Below are 15410 nucleotides of genomic sequence, written 5' to 3'. Positions count from 1 at the left end.
GGGGCTGTTTCAACCTCACCGGGGTCGTCCCTACCACACCGGGGCCGTTTCGACCTGACTGGGGTCGTCCCTACCTCACGGGGGCTGTTTCAACCTCACCGGGGTCGTCCCTACCACACCGGGGCCGTTTCGACCTGACTGGGGTCGTCCCTACCTCACGGGGGCAGTTTCAACCTCACCGGGGTTGTCCCTACCACACCGGGGCTGTTTCGACCTGACTGGGGTCATCCCTACCTCACGGGGGCTGTTTCAACCTCGCCGGGGCCGTCCCTACCACACCGGGGCCGTTTCGACCTGACCGGGGTCGTCCCTACCACACCGGGACCGTTTCAACCTCACCGGGGCCATCCCAGCCTTACCGGGGAAACAGGAAGTTTGGCCCTCTGTCCCCTGCCGGCGGCTCCCCACTCGACAAAATCTCCAGGCATTCCTGGTGGTTGCACATCCAGCGCTCCTGCCCTCCACCAAGTGCACAGACTGCCTGTCTGCTGTCCCGCAGCGCCCCACCAGAGACTGGGACCAGTGGGCATGTTTGTGCGCTTGCTGGTACAGCAGTTCCACAGTGCCGGCCGAATCAGGCCCAGCCCTGGCCGGCCCCGGACCCGACTCTGCCCCCCGATTGCGTCCCTCCCAGATGCAAGGAGCTGAAATCTGCAGCCTGCTGGGATGGGCTCTGTACTTGGTGCTTCAGCACATCCTACTCAGTCTCTATGCGCTTCTTTCTATGCGAGGAGTTGAAATCTGCAGTTTGTTGGGTTGGGCTCTGTACTTGGTGTCACATCCTACTCAGTCTCAATGTTCTTTCTCTCCTTCCAGTTGTAGAGCTTCCACTGGGCCAAGTTTCCCATGGTTCTGTATGATAGGTGTTTGTCTGATATTTGGTAGTTTCGATGTTGTTGTGCGAGGTAGCACGCACAGGTCTCTTCCTTATGCCACCATCCTGGTTCTCCTGGGTCTGCTTCTTGAGTGTGTCTCTCATGGCTGCGAGCAGTTGAAGTCTGCAATTTGTTGGGATAGGCTGCAAAAGCGCAGGTGGGTCTTTTTGTGCACCTGGCACAGCTTGGATGGGGATGTAAATTGATTAAGGCTGAGACTCAGGGAGTCGCCATGGCGGAGCAAATAGCACTGGCTGAGTCTCCGTGGCCCCTTGACTCTCTGCCAGGGCTTTGTGTCCCCCAGTGCCGGCGAGCAGCTGTGCAACAGAGTCTCCCTCGCTTTCTGATGGCTGCAAGGCCGTGCTGCCTCTCCCCGTAGGGTCTGGTGCTTCATGATCCCGCCTGAACCAGCTCAGTGGATTTGAAAGTTTGCCGAAGAAAAGGCGCTTCTACTTGTGGGTCTGGCACAGCCCAGATGGGAATGTAAATTGCGTAGGGCGGGATCACAGGGAGTCGCCGGGGCGGAGACTCAGTGGCCCCTTGCCTATCCAGGACACCAGGACTTTGCGTCCCCCAGTGCCGGCGAGCAGCCGAGCGCCAGAGCCTCCCTCGCTTTCTGACCGCTGGAAGGCCGTGCCGTCTCTCGCCTTGTGGCCTGGGGCCTCAGAGACCTGCCCGAACCAGCTCAGTGGATTTGAGAGTTTGTAAAAGCACAGTCATTCCCTCTTGTGCCTCTGGCACAGCCCTGAGGGTAGGGCGGGGTCACAGGGAGTCACCAGCGTGGAGGAAATAGCGATGGCGGCGTCTCCGCGCCCCTCGCCTCCCCGGGACACCAGGATTTCTTGTCCCTCGGTGCCGGCGAGCAGCCGCGTATCAGAGCTTCCCTCGCTCTCCGACCACTGCAAGGCCGTGGCCGCCTCTCCCTGTGGGATCTGGGGCCTCAGAGACCCGCCCCGAGCGAGCCCAGAGGATTCGAGGGTTCGTAAAAAACCGAGAATCCATTTGCAGCCCGCGTGGCGTGTGACTGCGTACCTCTGGTTTTGGTGCCTCCGTAGCTCCCACTCAGTCTCACTGCGCTTCTTTCTTTTCCTCCAGTTGTAGATCTCCCACTGGGCCATCTTCCCCATGGTTCTGAGTGGCGGTTGTTTACTTCATAGTTGATAGTTTCAATGATGCTGTGAGAGAGCAGCACACACAGGTCCGCTCCCTACGCCGCCATCTTGGTTCCCTGTTCATCAGTTTATTTTGTTCATTAGATTCGACGTAGAAGTCAGATCATGTGAAATTTGTCTTTCTCTGGCTTATTGCACTTAGCATAATAATGTCCAGGTCCATTCATGGTGTTGCAAAGGGTAAGAGATCCTTCTTTTTCACAGCTGCATAGTAATCTATTATGTAACTGTACCACTGCTTTTATATTCTATCATCTGATGGGCAGGTACTTGGGCTGTTTCCAGATCTTAGCTATTATAAACAATCCTGCTATGAACATAGGGGTGCATATATTCTTTCTGATTGTGTTTTGGGATTCACCAGTCAGAAGTGGGATCGCTGGATCTAATGGCAGTTCCATTTTCCATTTTTTGAGGAAGCTCCATACTGTTTTCCACACTGGGTACACTGGTTTCCATTCCCACCAACAGTGTATTAGGGTTCCTTTTTTTCCTACATCCTCTCCGACACTTGTCATTTGTAGATTTGTTGATGATAGTCATTCTTATTAGTGACATTGAGCATTTTTTTCTTCTTTCTATTGGCCATCTGTATGTCCTCTTTGGAGAAGTGTCTACTCAGGTCCTTTGCCCATTTTTTACTTGGATTGTTTGTTTCCTTTTGTTGAGTTGTATGAGTTCTTTATATATTTTGGAAATTAACCCCCTATCAGGTGTATCATTGCCAAATACGTTCTCCCATACAGTAGGTTCCCTTTTAATTTGATGATGGTTCCTTTTGCTGTGCAGAAGCTTTTCAGTTTGATGTAGCCCCCATTTGTTTATTGATTTCCTTTGTTTCTCTTACCCTGGAAGATGTATTAGTGAAAATTCTGCTATGTGAGATGTCTGAGATTAAATTCTTAAATAAGATATTTGCCCATTTTTGGTAGCCTGTGTGGCCCTGATGAGAAGGTGATCTAAATGAAGCCATTCACTGGGTGCCTACAAGGGTGATGCTACCCCAGTCATTTCATTAATGCCTTTTCTCTAGAGTTTTGGGACGGCTAATTCCCAGGGCCCCGTTGTGAATTCAGAAAGCAATGTATTTTATGTGATGTATGTGGCAGAAGAGTCACAGAGGAGAAGCGGCCTGTTCAGCTGCATAGAGTTCTTTTCTACAAGTGGCTTCTGACTACTTACATTGGGCCCTATCATTTACAAAGGGAATCCTACTTTCAAAGTTGTCCCTGTCACTGGTCTCCCAATATGCAGCAAAATTAGGAAAGTACTCTAAAATGTGATTCCAAGGTCCTTTGGTTTTTTCCTGAGTGTCACTGGTTGTGCCAACTATATCACAGTGAATGGTTTTGTACCGCTGACTATTAGTGTGGGGATGACAAACACAATTGGAGCGTTGGTTTGCTCTCATAGTGTCTCCCAGCGACCTATGGGCACATTGAGTATGGTGTACTGACACTCCATTAAAGACATCCCTTCTCGTAATACTCTGAAGGTAGCCAAAGTTAAGCAATTGTATTTAGTCAGTTTTCTTACTTCTGAGTTTATAGTATGAAGCTCATGCCTCTAGTGGAATGTGTCTTCTTCCTAAGATTCCAAATTAAAACAAGCTTATTATGCCTGGTGGCAATTATTTTCCCGTATGAATTTGATTTACTTTTTAATTAGACCAAATCTAGTCTAGGTAATGAAGCATTTCCACCCAATGTAGATGTTTCATTGTGTACATTATTGTGCATACTGTGCAGGTACAAGTTCCCGAGGATGTTTGTCTCCTTGTAATTAAAACAAAACAGCGAGACCACATTTCCCTGATTTCGTGTTGGATAGTCGGAGCCTCTTGGGGCCATGTGCCTGAACTATCCCTGGTGACTGTCTGGACCATGTTGGCCAGGCTTTAGATTTTTCCCCATTTGCTTTCCTATGTCCCATCTGCTTGAACAATTCAAAGTTTAAAACAGAAAAATAGTGAGAAGGTTGGACTTGTCACAGAGCCAGGTTGAAGACACAGCCAGGCTGAGATTTCACCCACAGAATGTCTGGATGAGGTACATTTAGCGAGTACATTTCTTTTCATTTTTGAAAATTTGTTTAGCATTTTTGCTCAAAGTCAACAGCATATGGACTTCTTTTTTCCCCCACAACTCCATGAAGTAGGTGTTATTATCCTTTTTCAATTAGCATCTAGGCAGGAAACAGAAACCATACTAATTATTTAAACCGAGAAAATGGAATGGAAAGAATTGTTAACCTGGTACAAAGCTGATAACCAGTAATTAAACAGGAAAGAAGGGGGCTCTAAGGCATCGAGGAGTCTGCAACTACAGGAAGCAGCTAGCGCCTCTGGGGCTGGAGGAACAAAGGAAGAGCCTGGAAAGATTGAAACCTGGGAATATAGAGGAGCTGTATGAGAGCCTGTCATACCTTTCTTCGGGCCCTTTAATGATTTCTGGACTCAATACCACCTTGGTGAAGGTGTTTATTAAGAATAATGAAAATCAGAGACTGAAAGATATTCAGTTTTCATGGATTTAAGGATTATTTAATGTCCCCTGTCAGTTCTACAGATGGAGAAAATAGGCATAAGAGAGAGAGAAGCAAGGCACAGAACCAGTGAGAGCTGGAAGCCACGAACAGCCACTCTCCCAGATCCAGTCTGATGTGCTGTATCTCCGTGACAGTTTTCTTCAGTCACCTGCAGGGTCCCAGAAAGGGACAGTCTGTGGGAGCATGACATATAAACAACACACACACCCATGGTCGCATGTATATTTCATGCTCTTCTGTGCTTTCAACAAGCATGCCACGTGGTGTTCTTCAACTCATGGAGGACTTCATTGTTGTGTTGTGCCAGGCATAGGGAAGGTAGAAGGAGATACATACGAATTCTTTGCTGCCTTTGATGCTGCAGTCTGGCAAATAAACATGTGAAATAAACATATGAAATAGCAACATGAAACACATGCCCAGTTTGTAGCCGATTGAGGTTCCACTCTCACATTGATGTTTCTCTTTCTCTCCTCCTCCTCCCTCTAAAAATCAATAAAAGTACATATTTTTAAATAAAGTAAATAAAGATAGAAGGACTAATTCACCAGGATGGTATATTAATAATAAGCCCGCATGCACCTAACATTACCTTAAAGTACATGAAAGAAAAAAAGACAGTGTTACAAGGAGAATTTTTGACACACATTTTATTGGAATAATTGAACACAACCTCCCTCAGGAGTGATAAGTAGAACAAGATCAAAAGAAAGAAAAGGTTTTAGTCAAGAGAAGGTAATGAAGTACAAATCACAGAATCAACAAAAAAGTTGCTGCTTAGAATAAATTAACAAAATATGTGAAAATCTGGAAAGGTTGCTCAAGAGCAACAAAATAAGAAAAAAGCAAAAATAAGCATTATTAGTAATGAAAACGGGGCAGATCTTAAAAAATTATAAAAGAATAAAACGAAAACTTGAAGCAAAAAAAAATTTAAAATCTAGACAAAATCGATAATTAGAAAGTCCAGATAGATCTATAATCTTGAAATTGCCTTATCAGCTAAAATATAGCAGGAAAAAACAAACAAACAAAAAAACACAAAACAAAATCTAGGCCCAGGTTATTTCAGATAATATGGATATCTCAATACAACTATTAAAAACTTAATATGGACTAGTCAAGGCTCGTGAATGACCAACACTGATTGAAGATGTGTGGAGGACTCACACAACTATCCCAATTTCTCACAAAGCTATAGTGATGAAAACACTATTGTTGATGTAAGGTGGTATAAAAGTACTAAGGGTTGATAAACCTACCTTTGTTAAAATTAAAATATTGGAAGTTAAGAGTGAAACTCCAGACTGGAAGAAGAAATTTGCATATTTGCAATGTACTCTACAAAGAACAAGTTAATATCCAGAAAATGATATTAAAAGGGAAAAATCATCTAAGCAAAATATCACCCAGGGATAGCATTAGGTTCCTTAAAGAAGAGGAAATTCAACTGACTTATAAAGATATGGGAAAATAGCCTCATAAGTGACCCAGAATGCAAAATCAATAAGGATAGAGTTTATGACCCAGCAGGTGGGCACATGCTTAAATGTATGAAAGCACCAAAGTACTTTACAGAAGAAACAAGATGTTTCAGAATATGACTCTGTTGAACTTAAAAATACAAAGAGAAACAGAGGATATTGTTTATAGATACAAGGAGATGTCGGAACATAAAATATGCAGGGAAACTAACTTCAGGAAAGTGACTCCCATTAGGGGGAGAAAGAAGGATGGTATGGGACTTCAGCTAAATTTTTAATCTCTAATTCTTTAAAAACAGAGAGAGTTAGCAATCACACAGCAAATACCATAACATGTTAACATGTTTTTGTCCTTGGTGATAGGTATATATATTATGAGGTGTATATTTTCTCTATGGTTCAAAATGTTTCCACATTGAGCATTTCTTTAAAAAAGACAATTGTGATAGTCTCTGTGAGCTGATAAAAGCTTATACTCAACTGAGGTAGGATATCAAACATGTGGCAGAGGAAAAGCTAATGGGCATTGGAGGTCAGACAAAGAGGCTCCCTGACTCTGAGCGACAGGAGTAAATGGTCCAGTGGTCGGGTGCAGGCAGGTGGGTCACAGGCTGAGGAGGCCTGCCATCCTCAATTACTGTAGCCTCTCATTCTATGTGCATGTTCTGCAGAAGTATTTTACTGAGAAAGCAAAGCGACCAAGGGTTACAAATTTCTGTTGAGGAAGAATTCAGAGTGGACTTGTGAGAATTTCCCCTCAAACTCAAGATAATTTTACTGTCAACAAGCAAAGTTTTTGACACACTAGGACAGCGGTTCTCAACCTGTGGGTCTCGACCCCTTTGGGGGTCGAACGACCCTTTCACAGGGGTCGCCTAAATACATCCTGCATATCAGATATTTGCATGACGATTCATAACAGTAACAAAATTACAGTTATAAAGTAGCAACAAAAATAATTTTATGGTTGGGGGTCACCACAACATGAGGAACTGTATTAAAGGGTCGTGGCATTAGGAAGGTTGAGAACCACTGCACTAGGAGGTCTTCAGTCAGTTTTCCTCATGGCATATGTTCAAACACATACTTCTCCTTTGGAGTTGGTCTTCTGTGTGTTTTTGTCAGAATAATTTGACTACCGATTCTGTCTTCATACTCACCATGAAGCAGGCATTTCCGCTTTTGTTCTTCCCTGTCTCCGTCTCACCTCCTGTCCCTCACCCACTAGTTTCTTTATTGTTTGCTTCCGTCCTGTGAGCTAGAGCTTCTGTCAGTTCGGGGAGGGGTGACCATTCGGTGGTCCTCCTAGCAGCAGCCTGCTACGCATGGTGCCTTCCTCCCTAAATGCTTTCAGATTCTAGAACTTTCAAACCAGGAACCTCTGAATGTACCCAGCCAGGAGCTCTCTCTGCACCTCCAGGCACATTCCCTGCCTTACACTAAAGGGCACTGGGACTGGTTCTGTGGGACTGACATAGGGCCTCCAACCCTTTCCTGTGCTTCTCCCATGCCATCCTCTCTCTCTCCTCCTTCTTCCCACCCTAAGTGTTTCCCAACTAACCACGGCTTCCTCCCACCTATGGCATCATGGCGGTTATCCGCCAGGATTTAGTAAATCACAGGCATTTTCATCTTTGAGTCTGGGTTCAAACCCAAGAGCGTCTGATTTCATCATCAGAGCCTTCAGCACGCCGTGCTAGTGGTTCTCCACCTTTACTGCCCATTGGAATCGTTTAGAGCAGCGGTCGCCAACCTTTTGGACCTCGCGGACCACCAGTGGCCCGTGGACCACCGGTTGGCGACCGCTGGTCTAGAGGGCTTGTTAAAACACACACTACTGGGCCTCGCCACCAGAGCCTCTGATTCAGCATGCTGCTGGTTCTGAGACCACATTTTGAGAACCTTATGTGATAGCAAATCTGGTGATTCAACATAAAGGTTGGTCTGAGGACTCCTGGGTGTCCCAGTGTCCTTTGGGCGACACTGTCCCTGCGGCACCCTCTGCCTTCCGTCCTCCTCTTTTCTGCACCTTGTGCTGGGCAGACACTGCATGGCTGTGTGTGTGTGAGTGCTGATGTCCTCACTCCTCAGGGAGGAGGGGCATCCATGGTTTTCGGTTCATGTAAATAATAACACTCCCAGGTAGGGATCCTGTCTTCTTTTCAGGTGATAAAACCAGCTTAGGGAGGTGGTGATGTGCCTGTGGTCATGCAACTAAGTACATGGTGTCACCTCCAGGACAGGTGAGAAGCAGTTAACATTGTGCTTATATTCTAACTGCCGGACCAGGGGACATCTGTAGGACACCTCTTTTGGAATTACTTGTAGAAGCAGCTTAAATTTTATACATGTAAGAGAATGAGGTGTCACCAAACCGGTTTGGCTCAGTGGATAGAGCGTCGGCCTGCAGACTGAAAGGTCCCAGGTTCGATTCCGGTCAAGGGCATGTACCTGGGTTGCGGGCACATCCCCAGTAGGAGATGTGCAGGAGGTGGCTGATCGATGTTTCTCTCTCATCGATGTTTCTAACTCTCTATCTCTCTCCCTTCCTCTCTGTAAAAAATCAATAAAATATATTTAAAAAAAAGAAAATAAGGTGTCAGTGAACACCTAGATTTGAATCCAGACCTCACTCCCCCAAATGTGTTTATTGAATCCCCTGTCCATTATTCGATGGCTTTTGGGCATTGATTGTGTGTTTCTCTGATTTTGTTTCTCTTTGTCTAAAGGTTCTGAAATACTGATCACATGATAAGTCTGTTGACTCAGAGGTAACTTGGAGGGACTGGGGTGTTGAGTGGCTAAGAGCCTGCTCTTTGGAGCCCACAGACCAGGCTTAAGTTGTTGGCTATGATTGTGGGCAAATTACTTAGTTTCACTGAGCCTTTTGTTCCCTGTATAAAGTGGGATATTTTCTTCTAAGGGCTTTGTCAGAATTCAGTTAATCTATTTGTACACAAAAAGCACCTGAAACAATGTTTGACTTTCAATAAATGGCAGCTATTAATAGTGAAAACCCTCTATCAGCGTTATTTAGACTGTTGGTTGGATAATCCAAAAAGTTATTTAAAGTACAGAATCCAAGTTTCTTCTTTGTGAGGGTTCTCCTGATTGGAGTTCTACATTGTCTTTCTTGTATGAATGACATCGTCTAGGAGAGAATTTAAAGACAATCATGGCCTGGTCGGTGTGGCTTAATTGGTTGAGCATCAACTTGTGCACCAAAGGGTTGCCAGTTCAATTTCCAGTCAGGGCACATGCCTGGGTTGCAGGATCAATCCCTGGTTTGGGTATGTGCAGAAGTGCTGGGGTCCAACCCCAGTGGGTCCAGGGGTCCCCAAAGGTGTGAACGGAGTCGGCGAAGAAGGAATGACACGAAGACAGCCTTCAGTTGATCAGCAGCCTAGTCAGGACCTCTAGCCAGGATCTCCAGCCAAAGTTCTGGTCGGAGTTCTGGTTAGGAACTGATGAGGATCTGATGAGGATCTGATGTTTATTGTCTTGTTACATCCATATTTATACCAGCCGATTTTAATCCTGTCAATTTCTATTACAAAGGTTAGGGCGTTTCTTATCTCCATTCCAGGGAGTAAAGATTACGTAGCTTGACTACCCGCCTGACAATTAATTAAGGGGTTGTATCCCCTCCCTAACCTCAGGGAAAAATCCCCACCTGGGGAAACAACCTTTCTCAGAGAGGTGCCCTTGGTTAAAACACATGGCACTAAGGAGAGCAAACATATTAAGAACAATATGCTATATATGCCAGGTCCCTTGAAACATATGCTGTGCAGATGTTTCTTTCCTGCAGTGACTGTGTCAAGCAGCAAGGATGGACCCCTCCCCCCCCCCCCCCTCCGGTCCCCATTCTCCCACTCTCTAAGCATGTTCTCTCTAAGCAGGTTAGGATTAAGAAAAGTAAAATAATACATTTGTGAAGCAAAATGAAGACAGTGTTTTCATGATTTTATAGTTATCTCACCTATATTTAATTTAATAACTTTTAAAAATATTTACTATAAGAAGCATTCATTAGCTCTCTTTTTGTACTATTTTAGCAGCTTATGGGCTATGTTGTGTTATTACATAGTCATACAATACATAGCAGCAGCAAGATTGGAGAACAAATACAGCGGACTTGACCAGAGCAGAAGTGGGGACTCATGAGAGCAGAATCTATTTACTGCAAACCTTCAACATCCAGGCATCTTAGAGAGCAAGAGGGGTGTTGACTGGTCTGCCACCTTACAGAGTGGAGTCTCTGTTATTGTTGCACTCAGAAAAGGTGATACTAAAAGGCGGGCAGTAGGGTTTAAAGGAGGAGTAAGGTCTAAACCAGTGGTTCTCAACCTTCCTAATGCCTCGACCCTTTAATACAGTTCCTCATGTTGTGATGACCCCAATTTCATTGTTACAAATTGAACATAATTAAAGCATAGTGATTAATCACAAAAACAATATGTAATTATGTGTTTTCCGATGGTCTTAGGCGACCCCTTACAAATGAAAGGTTCGTTTGACCCCCAAAGGGGTCGCAACCCACAGGCTGAGAACCGCTGGTCTAAACGAATGCCTCCGGACAGCTGCCCTTGTAAGGTGGGAATGCCTAAGGAGGCAGTGGGAGGGGCTTTGCTTGTCCAGAGCTTGCTTAATTAGGAGAAAAATTTCCAATCAGGTTTGACAATCTAACCCGTTTTCTCAGTGAAGGCTGGCAGATTTCACTTGTGTGAATGTCCCAGATGCTTAGGAGCCTTCCAAGCTCAGGTTTGGTAATGAAAACTGCTGAGCGGGACCTGCTGTACCGCCGCCTGGCAGGCGGTGATGATGGGCTGCTGCTCCTTCCAGCTTCGTGCTGAATTCCTCGGGGAAAATACACACCACACATGCTCACACACACACTCACTTCACCTTTTAAAATGCCTCGCAATAAACTTCCCCCAAAAGACTCTTGCAACATTTAGTGTAAGCAACTGGAAGTTGTTTTCGGTACCTACCAAAGCGTGAGAGATTCAGTACCTACTGAAGAATGGGTGGGTTAGTTTGCAGAGTTCCAATTAAGGGCAGCTTGTTGCTGCACAGAACTTTGTTGTTATCAATGCCCAGCATATTCTATCCCTGCCTGGCCACTGGACACCACCGTCTGTTGTTCTTCTAGTAACAGTCATCATCCTGACAGAGTTTTTGGTGGGGCTCTTTTTGGGGTGCTTTTGGTAACCTCAGCCGGATCTCCCTTTTTGATGGTGTAGGAGCTACTATGTCCAGAGCCCCACAGCCCCGGGCCTGCTCATGATACCGCATCATTGTCCTTGCAAGTGTCCTCCTGGGGAAAGCCTGCAACAGCTCTGTGCTCAGGTGGACCTGCTCTGGGTCTGGGAGGTCAAAGGCTCCGTGCTACCAACAAGTCTCAGGACCTCCGCTCAGTCACCTTACCTCTCTGTGAACTCAGCTTCCTCTTTTGTGACATGGATGACTTCCAGTTCTCTCAGCCATTCATGTCTGTCCACAAAGTTGCTTCATGAGAGTCATCACATCCCAGGTGCTGCTTGGATATTTCTCAGACCCTTCCTGCTGACTTGACTTGAGGTCTCTTGACAGGGCCAGATCCCCGAAATTCCAGGAAATGTACTTACAGCTTTTGTCTATAGATAGTTTGCAAATTGAACAGGCATCATCACTATTCAAATCTTAATATAGCCAGAACCAGGCCCTGCCCAGACCCTCTCCAGAAACATTTGATACATTTGCTGGCTCAGGGCTAGAAGCAGCCATTTCTCAGAGGGTCTCTGGTTTCTTTGAGTGGGGAGTGGTATTTGAAGGCCACCTAGCCAAGATGCTGGGGGTGTTTATTGCCAGCAGGTTGTCCTTGCTCTTAGCCTCCTAAGAGGACACAACTAGAAAATAAATGTTTTTCAGAAAAAGAAAATGAATCTGATATGCCAGTCTTTATTTCCAATTCAAATGAAGGGTTGCAGGGTTTTCATGGACTCTTTTTGGCTTTATATTTTTGCTTCTTTTATGCTAAAAATCTAGGTTACTAACAACTAAGGTAATTACTCATTTTATCTTAATTACATACAGCATGTTATATAATATCCTAATTTTTATAGACTGTGCATATATAGAGAAGAGGGAGGGTGTTGTAAAATAATGGTGTCAGTGTTTGACAAGTCACTGTGGTTCGTTTCATCTTTAAGTATATCTCACTAGGGATGCATAGTGAAAAGACTGTTTTCAATGTTACCTGAAATCATTTTTCTCTGTAGTAATGCTGTCAACTTGATATACTGTTAAGTTGATTTCTTTCCATTTGCTCTAGATTTTTAGGTTGCTTTTTGCCCCTCTTTGCAATTTAATGTGGTTCTAAAATGAAAAAAACAACAACAACTATGCTATAAGGAATATTTACAGAGGTTTATTTTTTATCCTTGTCCCCCTCTCCCTGTTTTTCCCTTCTTTCTATAGAGAATCATTTTTATTAGTACTGGGAATATCTTTCTATTGTTTTAAAAATACACATTAACAATATTAAATGAAAAATACATCCTGTCCTCCCCGTCTTACAGAATAGCATACTGTACACTCTTGTACCCTTTACTATCCTATCTAATAACGAGGGGATATGCAAATTGACCATCACATCATCACAAAAGATAGCGTTGCCCATAGCCACAAGATGGTGGTGCCCAGTCCCCTCAGCCCCGCCAGAGTCCCCCAGTCCTTTCAGCCCAGCCGGGGGGGATGGGGGGAGGTGGCGCGGCAGGTGCTTGGTGTGGCTGGACCCGCCATCAGCCCCCAGCTGCCCAGGGCTGCCCGAGGCTCAGGTAACCAGGGCCGGTGGAGGCTTGTGCTACCAGCATTGGCAGCAGCAGAGGTGTGATGGGGGCGTCGCCTTCCTCTGGTCACCAGGTCACCTTCCACCCCTGAGGGCTCCCGGACTGTGAGAGGGGACAGGCCAGGCTGAGGGACCCCCCCTCCAGTGCATTAATTTTCATGTACCAGGCCTCTAGTCTATATATATATATATATATATATATATATATATGCCAGTGACTGTAATGGCCATAACGACTGGTTGCTATGACACCCACTGGCAAGCAAACCACCTGATCAGGGGGTGGGACCGACTGGCCAACCTGGCAGTCCCTCCCCCCTGCTGGCTTGCCCCTGATTGGACTCTTCACCCCGATCAGGAGTGGGGCCAGCCGGCCAAATGCCCCTTCCCTTCCCCCCGGCCAGCCCTGCCCCCATCAACCCGCCCCACCATGATAGTCCCACAGCCCCTCCTCCTGGCTGGGCTGCCCCTGATCATACTCCCATTCCCAATAGGGGGCAGGGCTGGGTGACCAACCTCCTGCAGCCCCTCCCCCTGACCACTCCATCCCTGATTGCACCCCCGACTCCAATAGGGGGCGGGGCTGGCTGGCCAACCTCCTGCAGCCCCTCCCCCACCCAGCCCCACCCCAGATTGGCCCCCCCACCCCAATCAGGGGCAGGGCCGGTTGGCCAACCACCCATGACCCCCCTGCCAGGCCACTGCCCCCTGATTGGTACCCCCCCACCCCATTTGGGGGCAGGGCCGGTAGGCCCACTGCCCACAACCCCTCCCCATGGCCGGCTCCGCTCCCAATTGGCCCCCCAATCCCAATGGGGGGCGGGGCCTGCTAGCCAATTGCCCGAGGCCCCTTCCTCCAGCTGGCTTGGCCTTGATCGGTCTCCGATCAGGGTGGGCCAGCCAACCAACCTCCTGCCATCTCCTCCTCCTGACAGGCCCAGCCCCAATCCACCCCAATTGGGCCCAGGCTGGCTGTACCTCACCCATGCACAAATTCGTGCACTGGGCCTCTAGTCTATAATTATAAAAGCACAATATGCTAATTAGACTGGACATCCTTCTGGACGAAGCCGGAGCTGTGAGGGAAGCCCAGGTTCCGGGTGCCGGAGGCCGGAGGGAAGCCCGGGTCCCAGGTGCCAGAGGGAAGCTGGTGCCAGCCGCCAGGGGAAGGAAGGCCTACTCTTGCATGAATTTCATACATCAGGCCTCTAGTTATATTATATCCTAGAAACTCTTTCTCACTTACCTTTGTTAGCTTCACCCTTTTTATCAGTCTGGTTTTATATCTGTGTCCTATTCAGTGCATTGTGGGATGTGGCAGTTTGTTATAAATAATAACTAGAAAATACTGGGAAAGTTAGTGACTTAACTGTGAGTTTTACGAAAAGACTTTTCTTTCCTTCTCATCACAGAACATAAATGCTGTACTTTTTCTCTTCCTCTCTCTCAGTCTAAAGGAATTCCTGCCCAAAGAATACATCAAGCAGAGAGGAGCTGAAAAGAGAATATTTCAGGTACTGGGAATGTGAATTTATCATTCTTCTCACTCCCTACCCTCATGTATTAGTATGAGAAGGGCCTCCATACATGATAGTTTTGTAACCCAGACATGCACTCAGCTTATATGCTAAATGATGAGTGTCTCAAGAGTAAAGGAGCTGACAGTTCTACGTCTGGCAGATTTATTATCTTAATCCCCACCTTCTTGCTAAAGGTTACGTAGCCCTTCTGAGAAAAAATATGTGCATACATTTAATTTTCAAGGTATTATCTTGGTAGCTTTCAAACAAGGTGATTTGCCATTAAAAATGCACCAAGAAAGAAGCTACAAGTTGCTTCTTTGTCCAGAGGTTGGTTTTTGAGGCTAGAATTTGGGAAGTGGTACCTTTTTAAAATTCAGGTTTATTCTAAATGAGAGTTGTTTATTCTAGGCAACCAGTAAGAAAAGCTCTGTCGCCAACTTTGCCATGAAACAATCACTCTAGTAAATCCACAACATCAAAATCTTCTTTGATGTTGAAATGTAAATATAAGTTGAAATGTAAATTTCATGTGTATAAATCTTATTTATTTATTTATTTTTAACCAAGTATTGTTTCCCAGACTGACGATGTACACACATTTGTGTAACCTGCTCTCTGGAACACTGTATGTTGTGGATGGATGTTAGCATGCTACCTTCCCTGGACAAGGACATTTTTCTGGCTCTCGTTTAAAGTGTTGGTTTTGATACATGGGGTTGTTTGAAAATTGGATTGTAATTATGGAGCTTGTTCCTGCCATCTTGCACATGCATGCATTGGTGCATATAGTTATGAAATCTGTAGGGGTTTGGGCTCAAATTCTAGTTCAGAAGCACTGCATTAGAATTTTCCGTGTACTGTGACTCTTGGTGAGTTGGAACATATGTCGTGAAGGGGTCTACTACACAAATGTTGCTTATTGGTCAGTCGTAGCCACACTCTATGCACCACATTTAGTAACTACCTCTCACCAAGTC

At 45.8% G+C, this 15410-nt stretch overlaps 1 protein-coding gene across 6 annotated transcripts in view; it reads left to right on the top strand.

Annotated features, from left to right (window-relative positions):
* The window catches only part of TLN2 (talin 2), a 421578-nt gene that overhangs the window by 247436 nt on the left and 158732 nt on the right, over nucleotides 1-15410 (top strand). For all 6 annotated transcript variants that reach the window (XM_070421588.1, XM_070421561.1, XM_070421564.1 and 3 more), the window contains one exon: nucleotides 14361-14424. In XM_070421588.1, the coding sequence (XP_070277689.1) occupies nucleotides 14361-14424 (64 nt within the window). The remainder of the gene's footprint in view (nucleotides 1-14360; nucleotides 14425-15410) is intronic.

The sequence above is a fragment of the Myotis yumanensis genome, unplaced genomic scaffold, assembly GCF_028538775.1.
Source record: "Myotis yumanensis isolate MYYU_CA2020_CCGP unplaced genomic scaffold, mMyoYum1.0.hap1 SCAF_1, whole genome shotgun sequence".
Classification (NCBI taxonomy): domain Eukaryota; kingdom Metazoa; phylum Chordata; class Mammalia; order Chiroptera; family Vespertilionidae; genus Myotis; species Myotis yumanensis.
The sequence above is the reverse complement of the archived record's forward strand: the minus strand, read 5'-3'. Positions and strand labels throughout refer to the sequence as shown.